The sequence below is a fragment of the Drosophila willistoni genome, chromosome 3R, assembly GCF_018902025.1.
Source record: "Drosophila willistoni isolate 14030-0811.24 chromosome 3R, UCI_dwil_1.1, whole genome shotgun sequence".
Lineage (NCBI taxonomy): Eukaryota > Metazoa > Arthropoda > Insecta > Diptera > Drosophilidae > Drosophila > Drosophila willistoni.
The window spans coordinates 19,894,017-19,919,094 of NC_061086.1; the positions used below are offsets into that span (position 1 = coordinate 19,894,017).

The window sequence follows — 25,078 nt, forward strand, 5'->3', positions numbered from 1 at the left end:
AAATCTTGTAGTAATGTGTAAAAATCTTAATTAATATGCATGTTTTGCAATAATCTGACAATTGTGAAACTATGGAAGCGTAAAATTAATTCAATTTTTTCACATTTCACTTTAAGCATCTGTGCAGAATGAAGCTAAATAAATACTGCAAATAGGTAGGTGGGCACATTTAATGGTCGGCCCATTCAAATAGTCAATGAACTAGCATTAAAAATTAAAGACTGTGTTAATCTTGCACATTAAATAAACATAATTCCATTTTCATTCCATGATCCTTGTTACTGGTGTTGCTATTGTTATTGTTGTTGTTGTTGTTGTTTCTGTCCCAGTAACTGGCAATGTCTTGGTCCACGATTTTTAACATTTCGTTTAATTTGCTTTTAATCTCATCAGGTTGTTGAGGCGTGTGGCCCCACATCAAGGTAACGTAAATGCTGAGCGACAGCTCGGCCGCAGGTTTGATGAGCCACAGGTCTGGCAATAAGGATATGGAAGTGACGTTGGCATCGCTGCCAACGCCACAACGTCTCTGTCTCTGTCTCAGTCTCTGTTTCTGTCTCGGTCTCTATCTCAGGAGCTGAGCTGAGCTGGGTCTGTGGGTGACAGGTGAGGTGGCATGTGGGGGCTGGCAATGGCAATAAAAACCATGTAAATGGGTTTTGCAGCTAGGCAAAGGCTGCTTGCGCTCTGGCACTGCGGTTATGTAATGTTGTGACATGACTGAGGCGCCCAAAGGTGTAAATGGTGTATTAACCAAGAGAGTGAGGAGGTAAGGGTATGGTGGGGGCCTACATTCATTGGCCCCCAGTCGAAGAAGGGAACGATAAGAGCATTGCGATAAGCACACCAGACAATAAACGTAGGCCGGACGCATAGAGGGTGGGTGGGTGTTTGGTTGCTTTGGTAGGGACGGCCTGGTGGGTTGGTGGGTGGATTGGGTGACTTAGAGGTTAACGGGAGGTGGGTAAATGCTTTATTGAGGCGTGAACCGAATGAGTGGGAAACTGAGCGCGTGCCAGGCAAATTGTCGTTGTGTTTGCGTTGTTTCGTTTTTTTTTTCTTTCAGTTTTTTTTTTGTTGTTACTTTGCTTTCTGCTTTTGTTTTGTTGTTGTTTTTGTTTTTTTTTTTTTTTTTGCACAAACAGTTAATCAGAGAAATTAAGCACAAAGCAGAGCAGCGACGCTGGCATCGACGTGGACGTCGACGTAGAAGTCGACGGCGGTAAGGACGTCAAGCTGTGCAACACAATGGCGACATTGACAGCGGGAGTAAACCAGAGAGCCATCCATTGGAGCAGGAGAAGATTGGCGACCAATTGTTGTTGCAATTGCTAAAGCTGGAGCTGGAGCAGTTGCCCGCCAGGTCAAAAAAAAAAAAAAACAACAACCATCAGCCAAGAAGATGGCGGCTACCCATGCTCTTGCCACATTGCTCATACGCAGCGTACGCCGCCTGTGTTTCTTGTTGTTGTTATTATTTTTGCTGCTGCTGCTTTAGTTGTGGTTGTTGGTGTTGTTGCCGGCTTCTCTGTTGCCGCTGCCGCTGGCATCGTCGTCATAGTCATCTGTAGCCTCAGCCAGCAATCAGTTGTTCACTGGAAACGAACGCGTGCAGTTTGAATGTTTTTTCCGATTCTTAGATTCTTAAAAAATATCAAATATATAGATACACACATACCTACATTTATGTATATACATATATCCATTCTATCTATATTTTTATGGAAACGTTGACTTCGTCAATCAAATTTTGTGCGCGAAATGAAATTAGGCAATGTGAAATGAAGGCGGCAACGGCAAATTTGTGACATTTACTTGGCGCAGAAAAAAGCAAACAAAATTATAAGATTTATGGCATGGGCGCGAGTGTATATGTGTGTGTGTGTGTGTGTGTGAGTGAGTAAGGAGCCAAAAAGGATATTGGATAGTCAGTGACACAGTGACAGGGAGTGGCCTGCCCAGAGGGCCCAGCCATTGGCCTTGTGTATCTTTCGAATTGTTGTCTTACCTTGTTACAATTACCTTTATCGTTTTGCCAGTGAGTGGTACACCCCCCACCCCACTTTTGCTCTGTCGGTGTGTCGGTCCTCTCAACCAAATTGCTTTCGTTCTCGTCCGGCTTGTGCATAACGATTTTTCTTTTTTTGTAGGATCCTTTACAGAGTGCCTTGAACACACGGACTTGTAGTCTGGGCCAATATTGTCGCCGTTCGTATCGTTCGATTATTGCGCATGATAATTGAATTGAATTTTTGTACATTCTTTTTCTGCGGCTGCTTTGTGGAAAATTCTTAATAGGAAATTTGTTATTTGGAAATCAATGAACTGAAAATATAAAGAAAAAACTTACAACAGCAAAAAGAAAATTGCAAAAACATCCAAATGAAAATGAGTGTGTGTTTGTGTGTGTGTGTGTGAAATGAAACAAATGCCGGTCAATTAAAAATTAATCGAAGCACCTGAAGAACTGTCACAAAACATGGAGAATACAACACTTAGCGCACTTGCCATCTGGACGACCAGCAACAGCCTGGACATAAATCTAACCAGTCTGGCCAATAGCAACAACAGCAGCAACGAAACCAGCTCCGAAATGACCTTGGAGGAGGAGATGGCCGTACAGAACGTTGTACGTTGGCTTGTGCCCTTCATTTTCGGCATCATTGCTTTAACCGGATTCTTTGGCAATCTATTGGTCATATTTGTTGTGCTGCTCAATAAAAATATGTACTCGACAACGAATCTATTGATTGTAAATTTAGCCGTGGCAGATTTGCTATTCGTCTGCTTTTGTGTGCCATTTACAGCAACCGATTATGTTACTCATCATTGGCCATTCGGAGCCATATGGTGCCGCAGTGTTCAATATTTAATTGTGGTCACGGCCTTTGCCTCGATCTATACTCTCGTCCTGATGTCCATCGATCGTTTTCTAGCCGTTGTTCATCCCATACGATCACGTATGCTGCGTACTGAGCATATTACAAAAATTGCCATTATAACACTTTGGACGGTTGTCTTGACCATCTCTTCGCCGGTGACCTTTACTCATGATGTGTTGGTAAGTCTTAGTCTAGCTGAGCGGGGATGGATTGGGAATGGGTAAAAATTAAGATTTCCGTAGCCCACTGTGCCGTAATGTGCTGCGAATAACACAGGCCAGGTCAATTTATTGCTTTCCATCATCCACACCTCGTTCAATCTATCGAGCCGCTTGAGCTACACGTCAATACTGCTGCTGTTTTTACCTCTGCCTCGTGTTCGATGCCCAATACATACATCTATAGAGAGATGGTCAGGTACATAGATGGTAGCCAAATCTCTCTTTATGTCTTCTTTTGTACGCATTGTGTTTACATATGGGGAAAATGTGGGTCTGGGGTTGTGTATCTGTTTTGTTTTTGTTACTAATTTGCTATTTTAAATGCATAAATTTTAATTATAGAGCAGAGAAGCAGCCAACGAAAATGCGAAACATTTGCCAATATATGCGTAGGATGGAAATTCACATTTCAGTTCCTACACGGTTCTGGCATAAATCAAAAGCAGCCAGTCAGCCAGCCAACCAACCAACTAGCCAGCCATTTAGCCTTTCAGTCGTAACAAGTGGTCATAATGGGAACTTTGCACTTGAAAACTTTTTAAATAAGTTGCCAGCATTCTGCTTATGATAAATGTATAGTCTACCCCATTTGCCGGCAAAATTTTGACTCTTTTTGGCCTTGATATATCAGTTGAAGACAAACAAGACGCAGTTGTGGGCTTCGATTGGCCAATGGCCATTCTCCATTAGGGTGCTAATGTTTTTATGATCAATGCACAGAGTGTGAAGAACAAGTTAATTGTTTAATAAGCGCCCCTTCAAAAACGAAACAAAAAAAAAAAAAAGAAAACAAAAGAAGGCAGCAATTCATGTGGGAATAAAACGTCTTGCAATTTGCGTATTTGCTGATCTTGTTCAACGATCTGTTTACTTAATTTGAAGCTGCCAACATTTGGCATAAATCATGAATCAAAATTCATATATCTAAAGATTGCCATCAAAATATATAATTCAAATTTGTTCTTCCATTATGAGAAATGTGTTATTAAGGCATTTAAAAGCACTTAAAAATAAATAGGATTTTGATTGAGAAATATATATATTTACATATGAAACCATGTCCTATCGGAGAAAAAGCCTTTAATTTTCCCAACTCTGAATTAAGTTAATTATTTATTATTATCTCTTGGCACTAAAATCCAGAAAATTGTCAACACAATTTAGTTTTATTTTAATGATGTAACATGTCATGTAATATGTGCTCTTCTGAATTGTTATTACCTTGGCCTTGACCTTGTAAATGGAATCACAATACTTTTAAAGTTCGTCTAGTCAAACTATTACACTCTTGTTTTTGAGTTCGAATTTCGTAGTTCGTTCTACATTTTGCCTATCCTTTTCTTTTTCTTTTTACCACACGTCTTCTTTAGCTTGCCAAAAATTACTTTGATGGCATAGGAAGAAGAAATTGATAATTGATTCCTTATGTGATCATTAAATTTTCTTCAAAATATTTAGTAATGTTATTAATATACTTAACTTAATACTTTGGTATTAAGTTAATACATAAATGTCTAAAGATACTTTTCGTTTTTTCTTTTTATAGACTTGTTAAATCTATATTTTATTTGCTTTGCCTAGAAGTTTAACACTCTTAACTTGGCATTGCTAAAATTTTCCACCCAACACAACTCACACACACACGTCAAGGAAAATTCTTGTTGTTTTCTTTTTGGCTATAGACATTCAATGGTTTCGCTCATAATGGCATTATAGTTGCTTGTAATTAAATGTATCTTATCTCGGCTTTTATCTTTGAGATGCTCCATTGGTTGTGTTAGATGAGTTTCAGTTGTTTTTGGTTGTTGTTGTTGTTGTAATCTAATACATATACACATGTACGTGTATGTGTATTATTAAATGGCATTTCACGCTTCTCTTTTGGGTCATTTTATTGTTTGGCAGTTTTGTGTTGTTTATTTATTTGTTTGCTTTTACTTTGTTTAAGGATTAAGCCCGAAAAATATCAGCCACAAATTGAATAGCTTGTTTGTGTGTATGCGTGTGTGCAAGAGTGTGTATTTGTGTATATAGATAACACGTATAAATACAAATATACACAGGGAATACAAAAGAAACGTACGACAAAATGACATAATTAACTCATGTTTGATCAACATATTACTTAATTAAGAGTTTCCTATTAATTATTTTCATATTACAATTGTTCCTACACACGTACATATGTACATATACATCTATATAGATATATGCAAATAATAAGTAATAAAAATAACAATAACAGACACCAATTATTATTATTTTTTTTTTTTGGTTTTGTCATTATCTTTCGTTATTAGAAATCGATAAGTCCATAATTTGAGCTGCGGCATATGTCGTTTGGTCGGCATCGTCTGTGCAAATCCCTCTAATTGTCTATGCTTGATATATAAATATATATATATAATATATATACAGATTGGCCAGACATGTCAAGGCTTTGATTTACAGCTGGTCGTGCGTTTGGTTTAAGTGAGAAAACTCTTGTACATGGCAAACGCATTAACATCTCTTTGTGTGGTACACAAGAACTCAATAAAATCATAAAAATATATATATACAATATATACGTATATATACATATATTAAGCACACATAAATCTGATTTGTCTACACTGAGCTGATGCTATACAGATTTTCAACTCAATTTTTGTTGGCTCAGTGTAACAACAAAAGAGGGCAATAAACAAACAATATTTCTGTAAGAATTTGCTCGCTTTTTAAACGAGCACGACAAAGAGGGACGATGGAAAAGAAAGAGAGAGAGAGCAAGAGCTATGATTGTAAACAAAATGGTAAACAAAATATATGGCTAAAGGCTGCAAAAATATTTTTACGATATATGAGACAAGCAGACAGACCGACCGCCAGACCGCCAGACCGCCAGACAGTGGATCGTTTTATGGCCTAGCCTCCTCCATTAGTGCGTCAGTGGGGCCCGTGCGGTCGCGTGATCTAAATAGTAACTTTAACTATTTTTTATAGAGTTGTAGTTGTAATTTATGTGTATTATCTGTCAAATACTTTGTCTCTATCATTTTGTGTATTTTTTTTTTTTAACAGGCCGGCTATGATAACAAAACGGACATCAGTTATTCCATGTGCATGTTCATTGAGAATCCCCTGTTGAAGAGAAGCACATTTCAGGTTAGTTTCTTCATCTCTGCGTATCTGCTGCCCCTGATGATCATCAGTGGTCTATATGTGCGCATGATAATGCGTCTCTGGCGTCAGGGCAGTGGCGTACGCATGTCCAAGGAATCGCAAAGGGGACGCAAACGGGTCACCAGACTTGTTGTTGTCGTGGTCATAGCTTTTGCCTCACTCTGGCTGCCAGTTCAGGTGAGTTAAACTCAATTGGAACGACGAACCATAGAACTAATTGAATGTATTTTCTATTTTCAGCTTATCCTGTTGCTGAAATCATTGAATTTATATCATGCCAATAGCATGTTCTTCGTCATATTGCAGATTGTGTCACAGACATTGGCCTATACCAGCTCGTGCATCAATCCCTTACTCTATGCATTTTTATCTGACAATTTTCGCAAGGCTTTCTACAAGGTGAGCTGAAGGGAGGGGAGCGCATTTGAAGGGCTCTTCAATTGCTGGCCTGCTGAGTGCTTGGTCAATATATTGATGTATTGACTGTTGGCAATTGTTTTTATTTTCTGTGGATGTGTTTTTTCTTCTTCCTTTTCTTGTCCTCGCCCCTTTTTAACCTGTTATATATATCGGAAGTGCCACAAATCCTTCATAACAAACATATACACACGTTTATTAAGCAAATAATTGCAAATTTTCCTACATCTCTATCTTCTCTCTCCCTCTCTCTCTCTCTCTCTGCATAAAGTAATTTTCCATGGCATTATAAAAACGTCAAGCAATTGCCTTAATTTCCGCTCGATAGCATTTTCAATTTTCCATTTCTAATGTTTTTTTTGTTGTTTTTTTTTTTTGAAATGAAATAATTTTTAATTTCAAATCAAAAATCTGAAATGCAATTAAATAATTTACGATAACAACAGACAAGCAAGCAAGCAACAAAACAAACACACAACAGCAAAAACTAAAAAATACAACATATGAATATAAGAAGAAAAATATATAATTATATATACACCTAGAAAAAAACAAAAAAAGAAAAGAAACAAAACAAAACTGGGCGCGTTTCCTCATTAATTTGTTTGGCGTGCAGGCGGGCCTGATTTTAATGAGTTAAGTGCGAAAAACGCGCATACGCCGCGTGGGCCGAATATGGATTCACATGAAACGCCAAAGCAAATAGCAACAAGAGATATCCAAATATATATAGATAGATATCTTTCTCTCTACATATATAAATAGGTAAATTTTACAGCGAAATTCCTATCAAATGGAAACAACAAGCCATGACCATCAAACCAAATGCCGTCAAAGCAGCACAGATCATCACTTGATCGGTCATCTAGGTATATAAGTCTATATGTACATATATTCGATTTAAACAATGGACAGCAGCTGCAACAAATCTGTTTAAGCATTTTCTATAATTTTATTTGCCTCTAATGGACAAATCACTAAAAATAGGAAGAAAAAAAAACACAGTGAACATTTTTTCATGTCGGCATTCTAGTTAAATGCCTTTAACTAGAACAACACTTAACTAAAGACTATTAAAACCAAGTCACGGCAATTTTTTCTGGTATGTAGTGCCACCTGGTGGACATTTCATTTTCCCTTGTATTCAGTTTATTACTCAGTCTACTTTTTGATTCTTGTTAATACTGAAAATAAATAACTTCCTTTATTATGGTCATACAGCTTAGAAATTGAAAGCAGGCAAAACAAAAAGATATTCAAAACTTGATGTCAGTTTTAGACATAATCCTGTAAAGATTTAAGTTTCAAATTTTAATTTTAAATCCTAGATTTTCAAATTTAATGGACTGTATAATATTAATATAAAAATTTGTTATACAAAAACATCTTTAATTTAAAGACAAAATAAGACTAACTTTCGAAGAGAAAATTTTCAATTGAATAATTACTCCTGAAATCACAGTCTGCTTGTTGAAATTTTTGTTGGATTTTACTTTTTTTTTATTTTCGTTTTTTTGTGATTATCATTTTTAGCATTGTGATTTTCACAAGACGACTTTTTCCAGTCTAACAAATTGTGGATACCTACTATCAAATTAGCAGGCACATTGAAGGAATAAGAAATTATAGCCTTTTCGACAACATTTTATGCAAATTCAATGAGGCCGTCGACATTGGCATTTGGTTCGGTGATGTTCGTGATGCCACGCCTACACAGTCGCAAGTCGAGACGCATTTTTTTGCCACAGCATCGGCTCATTCCAATTCAACTCACTTTCGGGACGCATTAATTCTTTTTGGTCAGCGTCCATTTACATAAACATTAAAAACACAAAGAAAAAATCGTCCAAAAATACACGAAAAACGTTGCGGAACGCAAATCACTGGACTTTGAATTCCTTTCCCCGAGTTGATGCCTTCACCCAAATCGCATTCCGGCAGGACGATTTTGGTTTACTTACTTTTAATTACTTTAGGGACAAAGCAAAAACAGACACAAAAACAGGTCGAAGAAAATAGGAAAGAGAAAGTCCTTCAATAGAGATGGAAAGAGAGGTTCTCCATTTTTTTTTTTTTGTTATATTTAACATTTCCTTTCAATCATTTTGTGGCTTAATTTTAATATTTTAATTTTGTTTTTCCTGCTGCTGCTGCCGCTGCTGCTGTTTCTGTTGCTGTGGTGCGTGAGTTGGCGTTTCTTTTTGCTATCTCAGTTTCAGTTTGAGGGAATATTTTCCATTTTGTGCAAAGTCTTTGGCACTTTGCATATAAATTGCGTTCCGGACTGGTCGTTCGCCTTTTGCTAATTGATGTGTTTGTCAAGTCATTAAATTAGATTAATTACATTAATTAAATTGCCATGCCATTGCTGTAGTTGCTGTTGTTGCTGTTGTATTGTTTATTCGGCCATGTTATGTTGTGCTAGAAGCGTGTGCTGAAAACCTTATTTCATTTTATTTTCCCAGAACTTTAGAAAGTTCCCCCAAAAAAAAAAAGGCGAAAAATTGGCGAATGAAAGAGAGTGTATATGTCAATTGTGACTAATTGCCTAGCTGACTGACCTGTCCATTATACAATTAGTCAAATATGTTTCACACATACACACACACACACTCACACTCACCTGACACCGCTGACATAATGTGATTTGAGTCAGTTAAGGCAGAGAAACGATGCCTCGTCTTTAATGTGGCACAGATAAATGGATATTTCTTTTTTTTTTTGTTCAATTATTTATCATACTTTTGCCCATGTAATGAAATTATAACAAAAAAGACATTTCGGGTAACGTTTCAACTCGCTGATGGTTGAAAAAAGGTTCATATCTCTGATGGACCTAAAATCGTATTTCATTTCCCTCGAGTCGCGTTCTATCTGCGACTGTATATGGTTTTGGTACAGTTGAGTTGATCCCGCAGGTCGATGCTGTCATTATTGTTGCTGTTCCTATGACGAGGCACTAATCAACAATTTCAGGCAGTTCAATCAAAACACAAATTCATAAATCATTTATATGCAAACGCCTCCATTCCCCCATACCAATGTGGCCAGCCACCCGTCCCCGATGGGTGGGTGGGCATTTTGCTTGGGTGGTGGTGACAGCAGTCTCTAAGCCGATGGCAGTTTATCTCTGCTGGCATTTCAACACCTCAAACCACTTAAATAATTGAATATTGAATCAAATCTAATCATTCGAATGCAAAGCTATGTACACACACACATACATACACAGACCAAAACAGAGAGCCAGAGTCAGAGCCAGGGCAAGACTCTTGGCCCCCTTGGAGAGTCAGGCAGCTAACGGCTGTGCAACAAAACACATCATTAATCAAACATTTTGGGACCATTGGCCGCAATTTAGTGTCTTTATTTGATCTACCTTCAGCATTAGTATTAATATTTAAATATCTAACTTGGGTTCAATTTGCTTATCTAAGAATTTGCCATATTTTATTTTTTATTTTTTGCAGGCTATAAACTGCTCGGATCGGTATAATAATTATACATCTGATTTGCCACCGCCACGAAAGACGTCCTGTGCCCGAACATCGACAACAGGATTTTGAAATATTTACGGATCATTTCCGTATTGTGTATATAGGAAAAGTAATTTGAAACATTTAATTGTAGTTAGTGATTAGTTTTTGTGTGTAAACTATTAAAGTATTAATAAAAACAAACCAAAAAACCAAAAAAAAAAAAACAAAAAACTGAAACTAAAAATTGAAAAATCAATCTCTTTTAAATTGACGCTGCCAGGGGTGGGTGGGTGTTGATGGAGCGACGGAGCGAGGGGGGCGGAGGGTGTTGGCGGTGACACACTTGAAGCGTTTTCCCAATATAGTTTGCGTTTGCCAAAAACTATTGCAATGCGCATATAAATTTCGCTGCTGGCATTTGAATGGGCGTTAAGTGATGCGTAAAACGTGAAATTGAAATACTTGTCATGGATATTGCAGTGCCTTATAGCCCCCTCCAGACAGCATGCAGCATACTTCATATCCTCCTGGTAGTCATCGTTGACGACGTCGTTGTAACCAGCACAAACATTTGGATTGCCATCGATGAGAGTGTACAGAGAGTAATGGAGAGAGAGAGAGAGAGACACAGAGAGAGTTGCAAGTGTGCATTCACTCGTACTTGCATTCATTTATACACTCACTCATGCATTTATTTATTCTAATATCCTGCCAGCAAGCACCTCAACCCTCCTTTTACCACAGACTCCCCCTCCTCCTGTCTCTGTGTCGTTTTCTGTCGTGGGAAAACCACTTGAGGCATTTGCCTTTGACTCTTGGTTAGCTCATTTTAGGTTATCAAGGCATCTCTCTCTCTCTCTCTCTCTCTTTCTGTCTCCTTTCGAGACTGCGGCACCTAAGCCTTGACTTTGGCCGAAAACCAAAGATGTTGATTGCATTGGCCGCCCAGCGGCTACATGGTATTAATTATGCCGTGTCCATCTTGTGGCTGTGCGCGTACTTTTGCATAATTTATTCAATTTTAATAAGCAGTCTTCAGTCTTCCTTAGTCCTTACACCTCTCCCTTGCCTGCCACCCACTCTGCCCAAGCCGACACTAGGTAACGCTGAATGTAATTAATGCGTATCACTCTAGCCGTGATCCGGTCGATGTCCTGGGCCATGTAATCAAAATTTCAAATTAGCTGCTAAAAGACCAGAAGCAATGGCCAAAACAGGTGTCGGCCATTCTCGGTGTTTTTTTTTCTATATGAAATGGAAATCAATGTTGTTGGTCAACTATTGGCGCCATAAAAACTCACGGTTCAGTGCTCTTAACTTCTTTGGTCCTCGAATCAGAACAACAACAACAGCAACAGCAAGTGCTGACATTATCATAATAACAATAATCATAAATATGAGTATAACATTTAAAGCACACACAAACAGACAGAATATCATTGAATGCGAGTGAAACGATATGGAATGGAACAAGGACTTTCACTACTGACCTATTACAAAAAAAGAGCCGAAGAGCAATACAGAGCGAGAGAGACTGCGAGAGAGCTCGACTTGTTTGAAGATTTAAGAGAGTCCAGACGCAAAGAGAATAACTCCGAAAAGTGGTGAGTTTCATATTTAACAGTGTCAAAGAGAAATCTAACGGTAAACGCTGTTAAGATGAAACAAAATGGAATTTGGTTCAGGTCATGGGCTCATCCACCTGAGCTCAGGTGGACAACAATCTGTGCTCCTTCTTGGCTGTGGCTATGGCTATGGCTGTATGGCATTTCGAGGCAAATGGAGCGTAACCAATAGCTGATAGCCGAAATGTTGCAGTTTATGGGCCAAAGCATTGGCCAAATTGCCACTCTTACCTCTTGGCGTGCGGCATAATGGCGCGACTATGACGATATTGTCTTGACACACACACACACACACACACACACATGGAAACACGGAGACACATGAACATGCACAGTTAGTTAGACGGATGGAGACAAGGACTTAGACTCGGACATTGACTTATACATACATATATATATATATATATGTTTATGTATAAGTCACACCCACCGCGTTTTGCGCTCGATTGCATAATGCGGTCGCGCCAGCCCAGAAAAACAACTTTCAACAGCTTTGCAGTCCATTTTCGGGGCTGGTTGTGTGTTTGTTTGTGTGAGTGTTGTAACTTTCTTTTTTTTTTAACCGTTCATTTTTGTTGTCGTTGTTGTTGTTGTTGTTTTGTGGATTTGCGTTGAACTGGCAAATTTTCGGTATGCTTTGTATGTACACAAAAGCCAGCACCATCCTGAGCTCCCACCTACCAACACATTCACATACGTCCCGCCCACACGCATGAAGCAAAAGTTTATCTGTCAATTTCAGCACACATACACTCTCTCACTCACACACACACACACACTCTTAGTCGGTATCCGCATATTTTTTCCTACTGCATTTTCTTTTTCGTGTAAGCCAGCAAGTTGTTGGAAATCGTTCATCGTTTTTCCTTCAAATTTTTTTTTCTCGTTACTCTGAAGGAAATGGATCCATTGGCTAACTGAGAAGCAGAAACTAACTGAATCAACGGTTTTTGCCATTAATTCATTAATTTGTATTGTTAACAACCCGATGTTGCAATAGAATATATGAACCTAAGCTGTGTTATTGGCGTATTACAAATGCATAAACCTATCTTTCATCCCAATACATATTTAAAATGTCAACCCAAATCCTTGTATGAAAAAATCTTAATTTGCTAGGGTCAACGCAAAATATATTGAGAAAATTATTTTGAATAAGAAAGTAATTAAGTTATAAAACTAAAATGAAAAGAAATTATGGAAATATCAAAGGACTTTACCGAACATGAACAGAAACAGGCAGACAGAAGGTTCGATCCTATATTAAGCCAAATAAGGAATAAGAAGGATAAATTGATTTGCTTTTGCTTTTTAGTTAGTTCATGTCATATTAAATAATCCATAAATTTAAAGTCATTTATAACAAACTGAAATAGCAAATCACATAGCCAGCAATTTATGTCATGGCTTTCAATAATGTAGAGTTTTTCAAATTGAAATATTGTGTAATTAAATGGAAATCGTAAATAACAGTTTAGAATTTGTTATTAATTAGTTTTAAATTATGTAGTAAATCAAGAAGTGATACATGTCAATGGTTCGCACTATAATTTTGTTTTTGTTTTATTATTCATTTTTTGATTAGACCTCTGTAGTAAATCTAGAAAAGCATTATATACAACCTGCACCCGCTTTTTACCATTAATTAAGAGATTATAAATATTCTATACTAATAATTTTGTAAAAGCATTTATGTATATAATTTGAATATTCTCTTTTCTCCGTTTTCGTTGCAGTGCTGGCAATTTAGCTAGTTTCAACGAATTTAGCGGGTTTCACCGGGTTGTAGCATCTGGCAACACTGTTCTTTTTATTTGGCACGAGACGTTTTGTATGTTTAAAAGTAAATAAAAAGGAAATAAATAAGATTGACATGAAAATAAAGGAATCGGCGTTTAAATGTTCCTATTCGCATTCATTTCAATGCAATGCTGCTTTTTTTGTAAGGAAAGTCAATATTTCGCGAACAAAAATGGGACAATTCTGGGGGCTCCGCTGGCCCCCGTAGAAGCCTCAAAAGGATGGCGATTATAGTGTTTGTATTTGTGACTTAAATTTTTAGTTTGAAGTTTTAAGTACATAAATTGCGTGAAGGAGAGTGTAAGCAATTACAAGGATTAAGTAACAGAAAAGCACCCAACATACATATGTAGGTACATATATACTTCTTAATGTAATATATGGATTTCATTCTTATTTTAAATGAACTACCTTTAAACACAAATAGAGTAACTAACTTTACTGCTTTAAAAAAAGTAAAAAATAAATAATATTACAAATTTCACTTGATGCAGTTTCATGTTGGCAATTTTCTTTAAAAAAAAGGAGTGGCAAGTGTATCTACTAGTCCCTCACAGTTTCTTTTAGCACTTGAAACTTTCGATACCAATTTCTTTTTTTTTAGGATGTGACATTTTGTCTATTTTAATGCGCTTTGTTGGCAAAGGGCCCAAAAAAAAAAGAACTGTTACCTGCAAGACCAGGTAAAAGTGCAAAAGTTTAAAAAGATTTGCAAATAGAGTTCAAAGACGATTATTGCCTTTTGTAGTTTTGGTTTGCTTTATGTTTAAGATTAAAAACCAGAAACAACTTACGTTTGTGAAGAAAAAATTTATAGTTTGATTAAGTGTTAATATGTTTTACTTTATTAAAATTGGAATAAACATGGGCATACATACATATAAATATAAGTGTGAGTGGAGTGTGGGTGTGTGTGTTGTTTGGAAGGTGTTTAATTTAATTTCGTATAATGGAATTTTTAAGTAAGTTTGTTTTAACAATTAACTAGCAATTGGTTAAGCAGCATACTAATGGCTACTTGCGACCCGAAGCCAAGTTCACTCTGTGTCCTTTTCTCGCTCACTCTCTTGGCTAACAAGCAACGTCATGATAAATAAATGATAAACTTTATGCGAAAACTGACAAGAACATAATTTCCGCATGCGGCTTTCCCTCTCTCTCTCTCTCATTCTGTGTGTCCGGGTCCGACTCAATGTTCGTGTGTCCGCATCCGTATACGGCTGAACCAACCGCAGGAATTAATTGCGGGTGGTCTCGTTAAACTTTCCACCAGATTACGAAGAAGTGCCAAATTGTAGAGGGTGTTGGAGTGGGTTGAGTAGTGGTTGCTGCTATTCGTTTGCAATAATTTAAATATTAGTTACACATAATGTAAAGCATAAATTAATTTTGTATTCGGCAACTATTAAAAAAGTTTTTTGTGCCAAAATCGGAGGATGCATCCGCTTGAACTTTTGCCGTTGGCAATTAGTTATTCACGCTTGCGCTTGTCTTAGGAACAAGTTTTCGTCCACGGTGCTTGTAGGAAATCCGCAAACGATGCAGCGATTGGAATTAAACGTAGTAGTAGTAGTAGTAGTATAAATAGCCAACAAGAAGAGTGAAGGCGGGAAGGGATAGTGATTATTAGGGGGCTATCACAATCAAAGGCTATGCAACATCCTGGCATAGACTTGACTCTGCTTAAAATTGCCAAAGGCATCGCGGAAACGTTGCCGCTGCTCGCCACTCAATTTCGCATGGAAATCTTGTGCAGCTGTCACGAACAATGCAATTTCGTGTTGACCCAATTTACGAGGTGGCAATGCTGCCGGCATCGCTGTTGCCGTAGCCGTAGCCGTTGCCGTCGAGTTACCGGCTGCTGCTGCCGCTGCTGGCCCAAAGCCCACAACCAACGGAAATAGTTTAATCAAATGCAGATTTATGGAGGCGGATAAAAAGATGACGCTGAGACCCCAGACACCTTGCTGCTCCGGCTGTGCCAGGAACGTTGGCAATGTGCAGATCAACCAGTCTTGCAGCATTTCCAGGTACGAAGAGTCAATAGCTGAGCGAAATACCTGCAAAAGAGTGAAAGCGAGGGAGAGAGAAAAGAGAAGGCGAGAAATGGGTTAGTTACTCTTACCAAAAAATATTTAACCAACAATAAGGAAATTAAATTCTATTGTACAACAAACTAGAGAGGGGTGGGTGTCTCGACTTTCTCGACCAGAAGGTGTCTGAATGGTTGGTTGGGTGGCACATTTTGTGGCAAAGAGTTGACTAATGAAATTCCTGTAGCATGGGATTCAGTTTGGTGGGGCTGCTGCTGCTGCTGTCTGAAAATGACTGTGCAAATTGCGTTGAGTTGGCTAGAGCGGCTTAGTGGTTTCATATTTCCACCGAGAGATGAGACAGTTCCTCTCCTTTGGGTTTGTTTACTAAATTATTTCCATGTACACGCGCCCGCCAACAGACTAGCGGGGGAGAGATGAAACAACCTTGAACCTAATGAAAAAATTTTATCGCTCTGCCAAAGGGCAGCAGCCCACAATTTCGCCTCTTATTGACCCACATACCAGGGACTGGACAGAGGCCAAAGCTGTAGCCATGAATTCCATTAATTTCTAAGCTGCCAAAAAATTCTCCAAGCACACACACACACACACACGAAGACAGACATGTGTGGCACCTATAGGGCCAAAAAGAAGCAGCTGGCCGAGTATTTTACCCTTTCGACTTGTGACCAAGGCAAACATTAGCGCTGCATTGGCCCCATTCCGTTCCGGTCTCCAGGCGCAAACAGAGGGACCATAAAATCAAAAGCATATGTGTGTGTGTGTGTGTGTGTGTGTGGGGGCGTGTGCTGGTGTATGTGGGCACGCACGACTAGCCCAAGACTTAGAGGAAAGTAGCCAAGATCTTGGCCACTACTCACCTGATATACAATCATGGCAATAACATCGCCATGCGGCTGATTTATGGCCAGAAACTCCTTTATGACCTTCGTCAATATTTCATTCGGTGGCACTAAATCACGAATAATTTGGCACAGCACTTGTCCATAAATCCAGGCGGCATCTCGACTCGATGATTTAATACAATGCAAAAGTATATCGACTTTATCATTCTGCTGGGCAATGATCTCTGGATCATCTTGAACAATGCCATTTGACAATTCGGTGGTCTCTAATTGTGTGGATGAGCCTGAAACGAAGAAGAAACCTCAATCTAATTAGTCATTTCATATAACAGGCAATGTCTATGAATAGAGAAAAACTCATGAAATTCGTGTGTTCGTTTCAGTTTCAGTCAGGTGCAAAAATAATGGCCACTCCCGGGGAGCTAAGGGTGGGGGGCTAAAGGAAAAGGTTGAAAGTGCCAAAAGCCACAGCCGCAGCTCAACTTTGACGGAAGTTTGGGGTCTGTATGCGGAGTAGACTGTGTTTGATGCATGCGAGTGTGTGTGTGTGTGTGTATGTGTGTGGTTAAGTAAAGCCATGGCTGCTTAATGTGGTTTAGCGGCGTCGAATTATTTACAATACGAACCAAATCCATTCCCCACGAAATCTCCTCGCCTTTAACCAGTTCTACCTCATCGCGCTAACTTTGGCCTTTGTTTTCCAGCTTAACATTGTTGGCCATGGCTGTTGGCCTGCGGGTAGCTTGTTTGGCCTGGCTGTTGCCAATTTGACCATTGTTGTTGCCAAAGTGTAGACTTGGGGAAGATGGAGATGTGGGTGAATGGTATCGGCCGGCGCCTGGCCACAATTATGCACGCCACAAATGCCGCTAGCAATGCCCAAACACACAGAGAGAAAGCGAGAGAGCGAAAAAAGGAAAAAACCTAACAAACTCTAAAATTCGTTTAAGCAAGCGCAAGAAGTGGCACAGAATAAAAAAAAATATCTGTGAAAGAGAGCTAAAATAACATAGATCCACAACTATAAGGAGCCTACTCCACCAAAATACAACGAATATTTAAGACCCTCTATTGTATTGGCAGGTCATACTTTTTGTCTGTTCAATAAAAACCACAAAAATTATCCACAAGTTTAAATTGTTCCCAATTTCAAAATACGATTGCTTTAATGTTGTAATGTTAAATTTTAATATTAAAAAATTTGTTTCAATATTTCAATTAAAATTTTTTAAGAAATCTATGTTGAATGCTAATTAAGTGTTCTTTATAATTAATGCCTATCCTAACATTTCCTCTTCCAAGGTATAGGGTATAAAAAAGGTTTTTGCAGTTCTTAGTATTAGGCTGCTTCGGTTGGGTCCTTAGAAAAGCCGCCGAAAAAACGGGTGCCCAATATTGCAGCAAATATTTATCATGGCCTTCTTGTGGCATTTTTGAAGGAAGGTTTTTTTTACTCCTTTTTCTTTTGTGTGCTCGTTGTTATGCTTTCTCCGCGATTTTTATTTTCACTGTTTTCTGTTTTCTTTGTCGGTCGATGGGCCGTGTATTGTCTTGGGCGACGTGGTTTATTAAAAGAGCTTGAAGGAAACGGTCGCCATACGCAATGGCCGACTTCCGTTTGGCTGCGTTTTGTCAAGAGCCTGGGCTACCATTTTTGAAATTTGTGTGTGTTTGCAAAGGAAAAAAAAAAGGGAAAACTTTGAAAAATGAAAAAACCCATGGATGACATTGGCCATCGCCATTGCCATCGCCATTTAGGAGGGTGCACAAAGTTAGCATCGTACAAACATTGACACTGCTCAAAGGATTTACGTGCTGTGGCAGTAGAGAAAAAGGGACACAGCTAGCCAATTCCAGAGACTGACAAAGTGCAAGGAAAATACAAACGTGCGTCCTGTGTGTAGTGCTGCGACATATTTGTGTCCGTTTTGCGAATGGCTTGCATAATTTCTGGCCGGCTGAAAGCTGTGCTTAGTTGGCCAACATTGAAAGTTGAATGGCCAAAAACTGTTTTCACAAAAACGAAAGGAGTCAACGATTGCAGATACACAACAGCGACAGAGCAATCATTTTTGCTTTCTCTTCTGTTGTTGGCCCACCATCCCATTCTCGCCTTTTGTTTTTTTGTTAATGGCTTAACCATCCATTGCCTGATTTGAGTTTGTTTTTTGCCCATGCGTGCGGCTATTGCAACTAAGCGGATTTCAGTTCAGTTCTATTGACCCGTTGACCAAGTCGGTTGCCCTTTAAATTTCAACCGATTTCAGTCAAATGAGCCCAAAATTGGCTGACCGGTCAAAAGGATTACATAAACAATACTAACCAGCAGACAAAATCCACTTCACTAGCATTCTCACTAAAAACAAAACAGAACAGCGAGAGGCGACAAAAAAATCTGCGTAAATGACATTTATTCTAGTCAGTGTGAAGACAACACTTGGCAAATGGTAATAATTGCCACGAAATGGCGCTAATAAAAGCAACAGGGATTATTGTTAGCCAGCAGAGAGCAACAGTCAGTCGAGAAATAGCAATTACCAAAACCCAAGGACTCGTACAGAGATATCTGCATATACATATATATGTACATATGTATGTATGGATACCTATACATATGTACATATACAAGTACATTGTGGTCCAACTACAATTATCAGGGACAAACCAGGTGACCTGAATAAGAGGAAACCCCTGGTCGAAATTAGCGAAATTGTAGATAATGTGAAAGAAGAAACTACAGTTAGTAATTATGTATTTGATCTATTTCAAAAAAGTTCAAGAGATTTAATGCCAAACATTACGACATTTGGCTTAAAGAATGGCAAACTCTCAGGTATGTATTTGCATAGAAAATGTTAACCAATGTTAACATGATATATCCTTTAATTGTTTTATATTGGAAACCTTCTAAGGGTGTTTAATCTTGACAAATAAAACCATTTAAGCAGGCCAGATTCTCTTATAGGGAAATCCTAATCAACATTAATTTGCTGTTAATGCCATCGAAAGAGCTTTTTGTATATATGTAGCAAACAATGTCCCTTAAGTTTGACTTTGACACAGGAAATTTTCAACAGTTTCTACATGCGATTTGCCATGAATGAAGGAAAAACTTTGTTCCAAATAAATAAACTTTGTAGAAAAGACAAGTCAAGTATACCCAAAAAGTGTTGGGTCAAACAAACGACTTCTTTTGAAATCTGAAAACTTTGATACTTAATATTTTAGTTAGTCTTTGCAAAAATTGATGATATGTGATGGATATTTCTAGAGCAAGTAAACAAAAGTTAATTAAAATGTAATCAAGTTGTTAATATATGTACTTATATTTATCAATTGTTTGATTATTGAGATTGCGAGGCATTCTGAACCATCTAAATTTAGTTTTTATCCCCACCCTAACAAAAAGCTTATAAACTGGTATTTGTTTGCGACATTAAATGAAATTACAAAATGTATACTTTTTGGGGTTCCCTCATTTATTTTGTTAGTTTCATTCAACAAACCCACCAATCCAATACTTACTAACTATAGAGCACCCCCAGTATTGTTTGTTTATCGTGATGCTATTTTTTGTTATTGGTATTCTTATTCTATTGTTGTTTTTTGTTGTTGTCCGTTCATTTTATACTCACCCACATAGATGCAGGACAAAAGCAATTTCAATGCCGGAATCGAAAATTTCTCATTTTCCATTTTCAGCGATTCGAGTGCAAGTTTTTCAATTTTATGTCGCAACTGCGGTGTGACCACGACTCCAGATGCAGCTCCAGTGGCTCCACTTTTGGCTAGGCTCCCATCATTCCCCAACGCTGCTGTGGGCCGACTTCCGCTATTGACCACCATGCGCTCTAGACCCTGTTTACAGGGGGGGAGGAACAAAAGAAAGTGCAAGAAGAGAAACAAATAAATACAATAAGCAAAATATTTAAGTCTGAACATAACACAGAGAAACAGAGAGAAAATGGGAAAATGTGCCTCCTAGATGTCTATGGGAGTTGGGTGGGGCGGACTACTTGGTTGGCCTTTTTTGGTTTGGCTTTCGTTGTTGCTCGATTCGCTTTTGAATTTTTATCATTGCATACTTAAGTGGGTTTTTCAGTAATGGCCACGCTAATTGAGTGGCAAATTGTTATTGTTATTGCCGCTGTTGCTGATGCTGTGCGCCATTGCGCTTTCACTTACTCTATGAGTGTATGTGTGTGTGTGAGAGTGTTTGTGTGGCTATCAAAGCAAAAAACCCAGTGACAACAATGACAACAAAATGGACGGAATTGAATTGCGTGCAAATTTTATAAATTGCTTAAAAAGTCGAATTTAATTTGCGTTCGCACACACTCACACATACATACATGGGAACTGAGTAAGTGAAAGCTAAATAAAGTTTTTAATTACAGTTAAAATGCAATTTAAATGCCTGAAATTATGTATGGCAAATTTATGGAATGTGATGCAATATTTAAGCTCAATTTTCTATACTTTTTCATTACGCCCAATTGACGATACACGACAATTGGCCAACAACAACAACAACAACAATGTTTATGTATGAGTGTGTGTGAGTGTGGCCAATAAACTTTTTGGCTGCTCCTCTGTCAGTTATGACAGCAAAGATACGTTTTTTGTCCTCTTTTTTTTTTTTTTTTTGGTTCTTCTTCCACGTTTTTCGTTTGCTTTTGGTTGCCATGCCGTTTTTGGAAAATTGTCAATCAAAAAACCAATTAAGCGCAACATGGCTGGTCTCTGGCTCTGGCTAAGCGCCGAACCAAGTCGTGGGGCGTTTAGACTCCTGTCAGTGGCCAATTTGCCAGTGGCAGCAGGAAACCGTCCGTCTCTCTGTCCCGTCTATTTTGACTGACTGCTAGATGGCGGCTAGACACTGCACTGATGACCACATAAATGGTCATGATCAAGATCCTATACCTACATATATGGGTATGTATGTATGTATATGTATGTTAGTTAACTCACATGCAGTACACACAAATAGAGCTCCTCATTGTGAGTTGTCTTTAGGAAATTATTGGCTGCAATGATTGCATTAGACAGCAAATGGCATTGCGGTACAAATTTCGAAGTCCATTCGATCAAGCTGTAATTGAGAGTCCAGACAAGTTTCGTATGCTCCTCGCTAAATTGTAATGGACTGAAAAGAGAAGGAAATACGTAACAAACAAGGGTATAAAAATATACATATGTATGTATGAATGGCCATGCAGTAAATGTTTTTTCGTATAAATTAATTAGAAGTTTTCTGATAGCCACACAAATGTGGTATATGATGTTAGCGTTTGGCTTCGAGTTGGCTAAAATTACAAAATAATTAGATCAGGCAATTGGTAGGTATCGAAATAGTTGGAAATTTACTAATTAGCAAAACTCTGCCTATGGAGGCTATTTTATTGGAATGGCATCCTCCTGTAGCTGAGGTTTTGTTTGGCATGATTTGGGTTTTTAGATGGGAGGCACACGTTGCGTATGCGTAATTTAAATTTAATACGAATTGTTGGTGCAGTTTACACTATTGTTTTGTTGGTTGCTTGTGCAGGTTGTTAGTTTTTGGCAAGTTATGCCATGCTATCGGTACAGTTAAAAAGCAACAACAATAGCATGAGCTGCTACAGTGCCCTGAGCAACTGAAGTGCTGCATATGAAATTCTCTCTATCAAAAGCCACAAGCGTGGAAATTGGGTAAGATAAAGATGGCAGGAAGCGGGTGAGAAAGTTGTCTAGCTGCCACCTGCAATGCCAATAATTAGAATTTTGCTAGAGTATATGCAACAACAACGTCGATCAAACTCAGCAGTAGAATTTTGTGGGCGAGGCAAAAACCCTATCGACAGGTTGAAACTTTTTGTGAATATACACTGCACGTTGCCGAGTTATGCCACCTGGAGGGCTGTGCATTCCTATACACTTCCGGCGCAGTCCTTGAAAACTTTTTTTGATCGAAAAAAAGTGCCCAGGCAGGTGGCCAGCCAAAACCAGACAAGACCAAGAACAAGGAAGTCGACCATCTGCTGATGAGACACCAGTAAACTAATGGGAAAATGAGAACTTTTGCCATTTTCAGGATATGTAGACACGAAAGGTTTTTTGTTTTTTGCGATTTGAAGTCAATGAATGGCAAGTATTTGCAACGATAGCAACAACAAAGGATATTAACAGCCAAGCCAAGTCAATTCCAACACTGATGTGGTTCATGATAATTTGCGGAGAGACTTACCTCTCATCAATGATGCCATGTCGATTGATGTAGCCCACAATTAGTGTACGCAACATGGCCAGCTCCTCGCTCAGCTTGCCCATGGCAGTGTTGGTTTTGCTGCAGCACTCCAATAGATAGAGCAGACCTCTTAATGTGGCCGTACGTATGAAGCAATGCGAGCTCTTCAGATAGACATTACCAATTAGGGAGCACAAGTGCTGCAGTTCACCCAGACTTGGTATCAAAAGGGCTTGCGTACGACACAGCAGGTAGATTATATGCTACATAGAACAATGAAAACATCTCATTCAAAGGAATTCAATAAGATAAAGAGGCGTAGTGGGAGAGATAGAAATGTTGTGTGCGTGTACCTGATGTGAAATGGTATCATCCATGGCCACTTGGTCCTGTAGCTTAAGAATTCGTTCTTTTATCCATTTGATTTGATCCCGACTTTCGCAGATTTCACAAAATTTTACCAGATTGGGCAGCACTAGAACGTGGTTAAGCTGTCGAGAATGAGAGCAGAATGCAGAACAAAGAATATGACTTGACAGTTTTCCAATTAGCTGCACAGATTCAATTTTTGAGGTCCACTTGGGATTCACTCAAACGAATTCTAGATTCGTTCGTTCGTTCGTTTTTGGACATGTAATGTCCGCTAAGGCAACTTGCAGCTTCTTGCATAATCAAATTAGATATAACCGACAGTTGCTGGCAATGCGTGATACGTGACAGTTGGCATAACAGTCTGCCTGCCATACATTTGGATGAGACAAGCAAGCCGAGACTACACTCACCTCGATCATTTGCTGCAGTACATCGAATACCAACTGGGTGCTGCTGCGAAAGTCAATGCCTGACAGCTGTGTGAAATGGCGATAGTTACGTATGGCCATGTCGGATGCAATATTGGACGATGGCTTTACATCTGGCGCTTCCCCTTCGGGTGTGGTAGCGGTAGATGAATTGCCTTCTGCGTATGCTTCCATTTGGGCCCAACAGAAATGTAGATCATATTGATTCGCAGCAAAGTTGCGTGTGCCAATCACATTGTCCCGGTCCAGCTGACGCTCTAGATTGGCCTGATAGAAGATATTGTATGCGTCGACCAACAGCTGCACTTTATGCAGTTTCTTCAAACTGCAAAATACACACACACACACAAACACACGCAGATATATGTATTATCAGTAGGTAGTTATACGCATATTGCGTATACGCCGGGTTGGTTGTAAAACAAAAACTAGTTGGCCATTGCCGCCATTAAAAACTAATTTATAAAATCAACAGCAGACAACAAACAAAACATTTATGTACCAGCCAGAGCTAATAACCAGGGGCGGCCCGAGGGTTTGACAAAAGAATATTTGTTACCACTTTTTAACTTTGCTGCTGAAGTTTTTACATTTCCATTGTGGCTGCCGGCAATTGAAATTGGTTGACCGCGCGACACACATAAAAAAAGGGTTTCCTGTTGGTTAACTTTTTTCAAATTATTTTCATAAATCACAAACATGCACACACGAGCACACACACACACACACACACATAAACAAAGTAAGTACTTTTTGCTCCACTTTAATTAAAAGCGCAGACATTGTAAAATCAACTGAAAAACTTGTTTTATCCAAAAAGTAGTTGTTTGCCCGCTCGTGTTAACAAATTAGTTGTACAATTTAAAAAACAAAAAAAAATGTTAAAGTCAAGTTGAGGAAATCAGAAACTACCCCAATCACACACACACACATAAACACACAACCAGAACTTTTGTATCTGGCATTTAATTTGTGAGGGTTTTTTTTTTTGTATTTTTGTTTTTGTTTTTTATGTATTACACATTAGAAAACTTTTTCATTTTAATTTTCCATCACAACATTTTCCCACACACACTTTTTTACTTACCTAATGCTGTCACAAGTTATGCGTTTCCAGCGTGTTGTATGATGAAACTGGCCAGTGGTTTGTAGGCCAACAATGGGAAAAGTTTTATGCGACATTAAAAGTTCCATAATGGCCAGCAGACAGACTTGCTTGATCTGATATTGCTCCTGATGATCGACCATATGCTCATCATACACTTTATTAATAAGCAACAGAAATGTCATGAAATATTCTTCAAATTGTTGCCTTGTTGTATAGCCAAAGATCGATAGTCTAACAAGAGAGAGGGAGAGAAAGAGAAAAGGGGAGAAAATCAGTTAGTTGGTGTTAATTAAATTACCAGACTGCTGTTAGGCAATCAGCTAGAAAATCAAATATATATATGTATATAGGTTGAACTCTAATGCTTGAAAATTTCATTTAATTAGTTGAACTCTTGAAATATGCAAAAATAAAATGCATTTGCAACGAATGACCAGAAAACTATTCAATTAG

General features: G+C 38.5%; 2 protein-coding genes across 2 annotated transcripts in view; one reads left to right on the plus strand and one right to left on the minus strand.

Moving 5' to 3' along the window:
• Nucleotides 1–2,427: 2,427 nt before the first annotated feature.
• Nucleotides 2,428–10,367, plus strand: LOC6647962 (allatostatin-A receptor). Its single transcript, XM_002070482.3, has 4 exons — nt 2,428–3,061; nt 6,167–6,445; nt 6,509–6,667; nt 10,156–10,367. Exons 1-4 carry the CDS (start codon nt 2,480–2,482, stop codon nt 10,249–10,251), a joined length of 1,116 nt encoding a protein of 371 aa, XP_002070518.1. The 5' UTR covers nt 2,428–2,479; the 3' UTR covers nt 10,252–10,367.
• A 4,044-nt stretch (nt 10,368–14,411) lies between these two features.
• The window catches only part of LOC6647961, a 38,129-nt gene continuing 27,462 nt past the window's right edge, over nt 14,412–25,078 (minus strand). The window contains exons 22-29 of the mRNA XM_023178758.2: nt 24,605–24,856; nt 23,500–23,842; nt 23,071–23,208; nt 22,718–22,980; nt 21,463–21,637; nt 20,127–20,349; nt 16,507–16,775; nt 14,412–15,649 (exon numbers count right to left, since the gene is read on the minus strand). Of these exons, the coding sequence (XP_023034526.1) occupies nt 15,233–15,649; nt 16,507–16,775; nt 20,127–20,349; nt 21,463–21,637; nt 22,718–22,980; nt 23,071–23,208; nt 23,500–23,842; nt 24,605–24,856 (2,080 nt within the window). The 3' untranslated portion in view covers nt 14,412–15,232. The remainder of the gene's footprint in view (nt 15,650–16,506; nt 16,776–20,126; nt 20,350–21,462; nt 21,638–22,717; nt 22,981–23,070; nt 23,209–23,499; nt 23,843–24,604; nt 24,857–25,078) is intronic.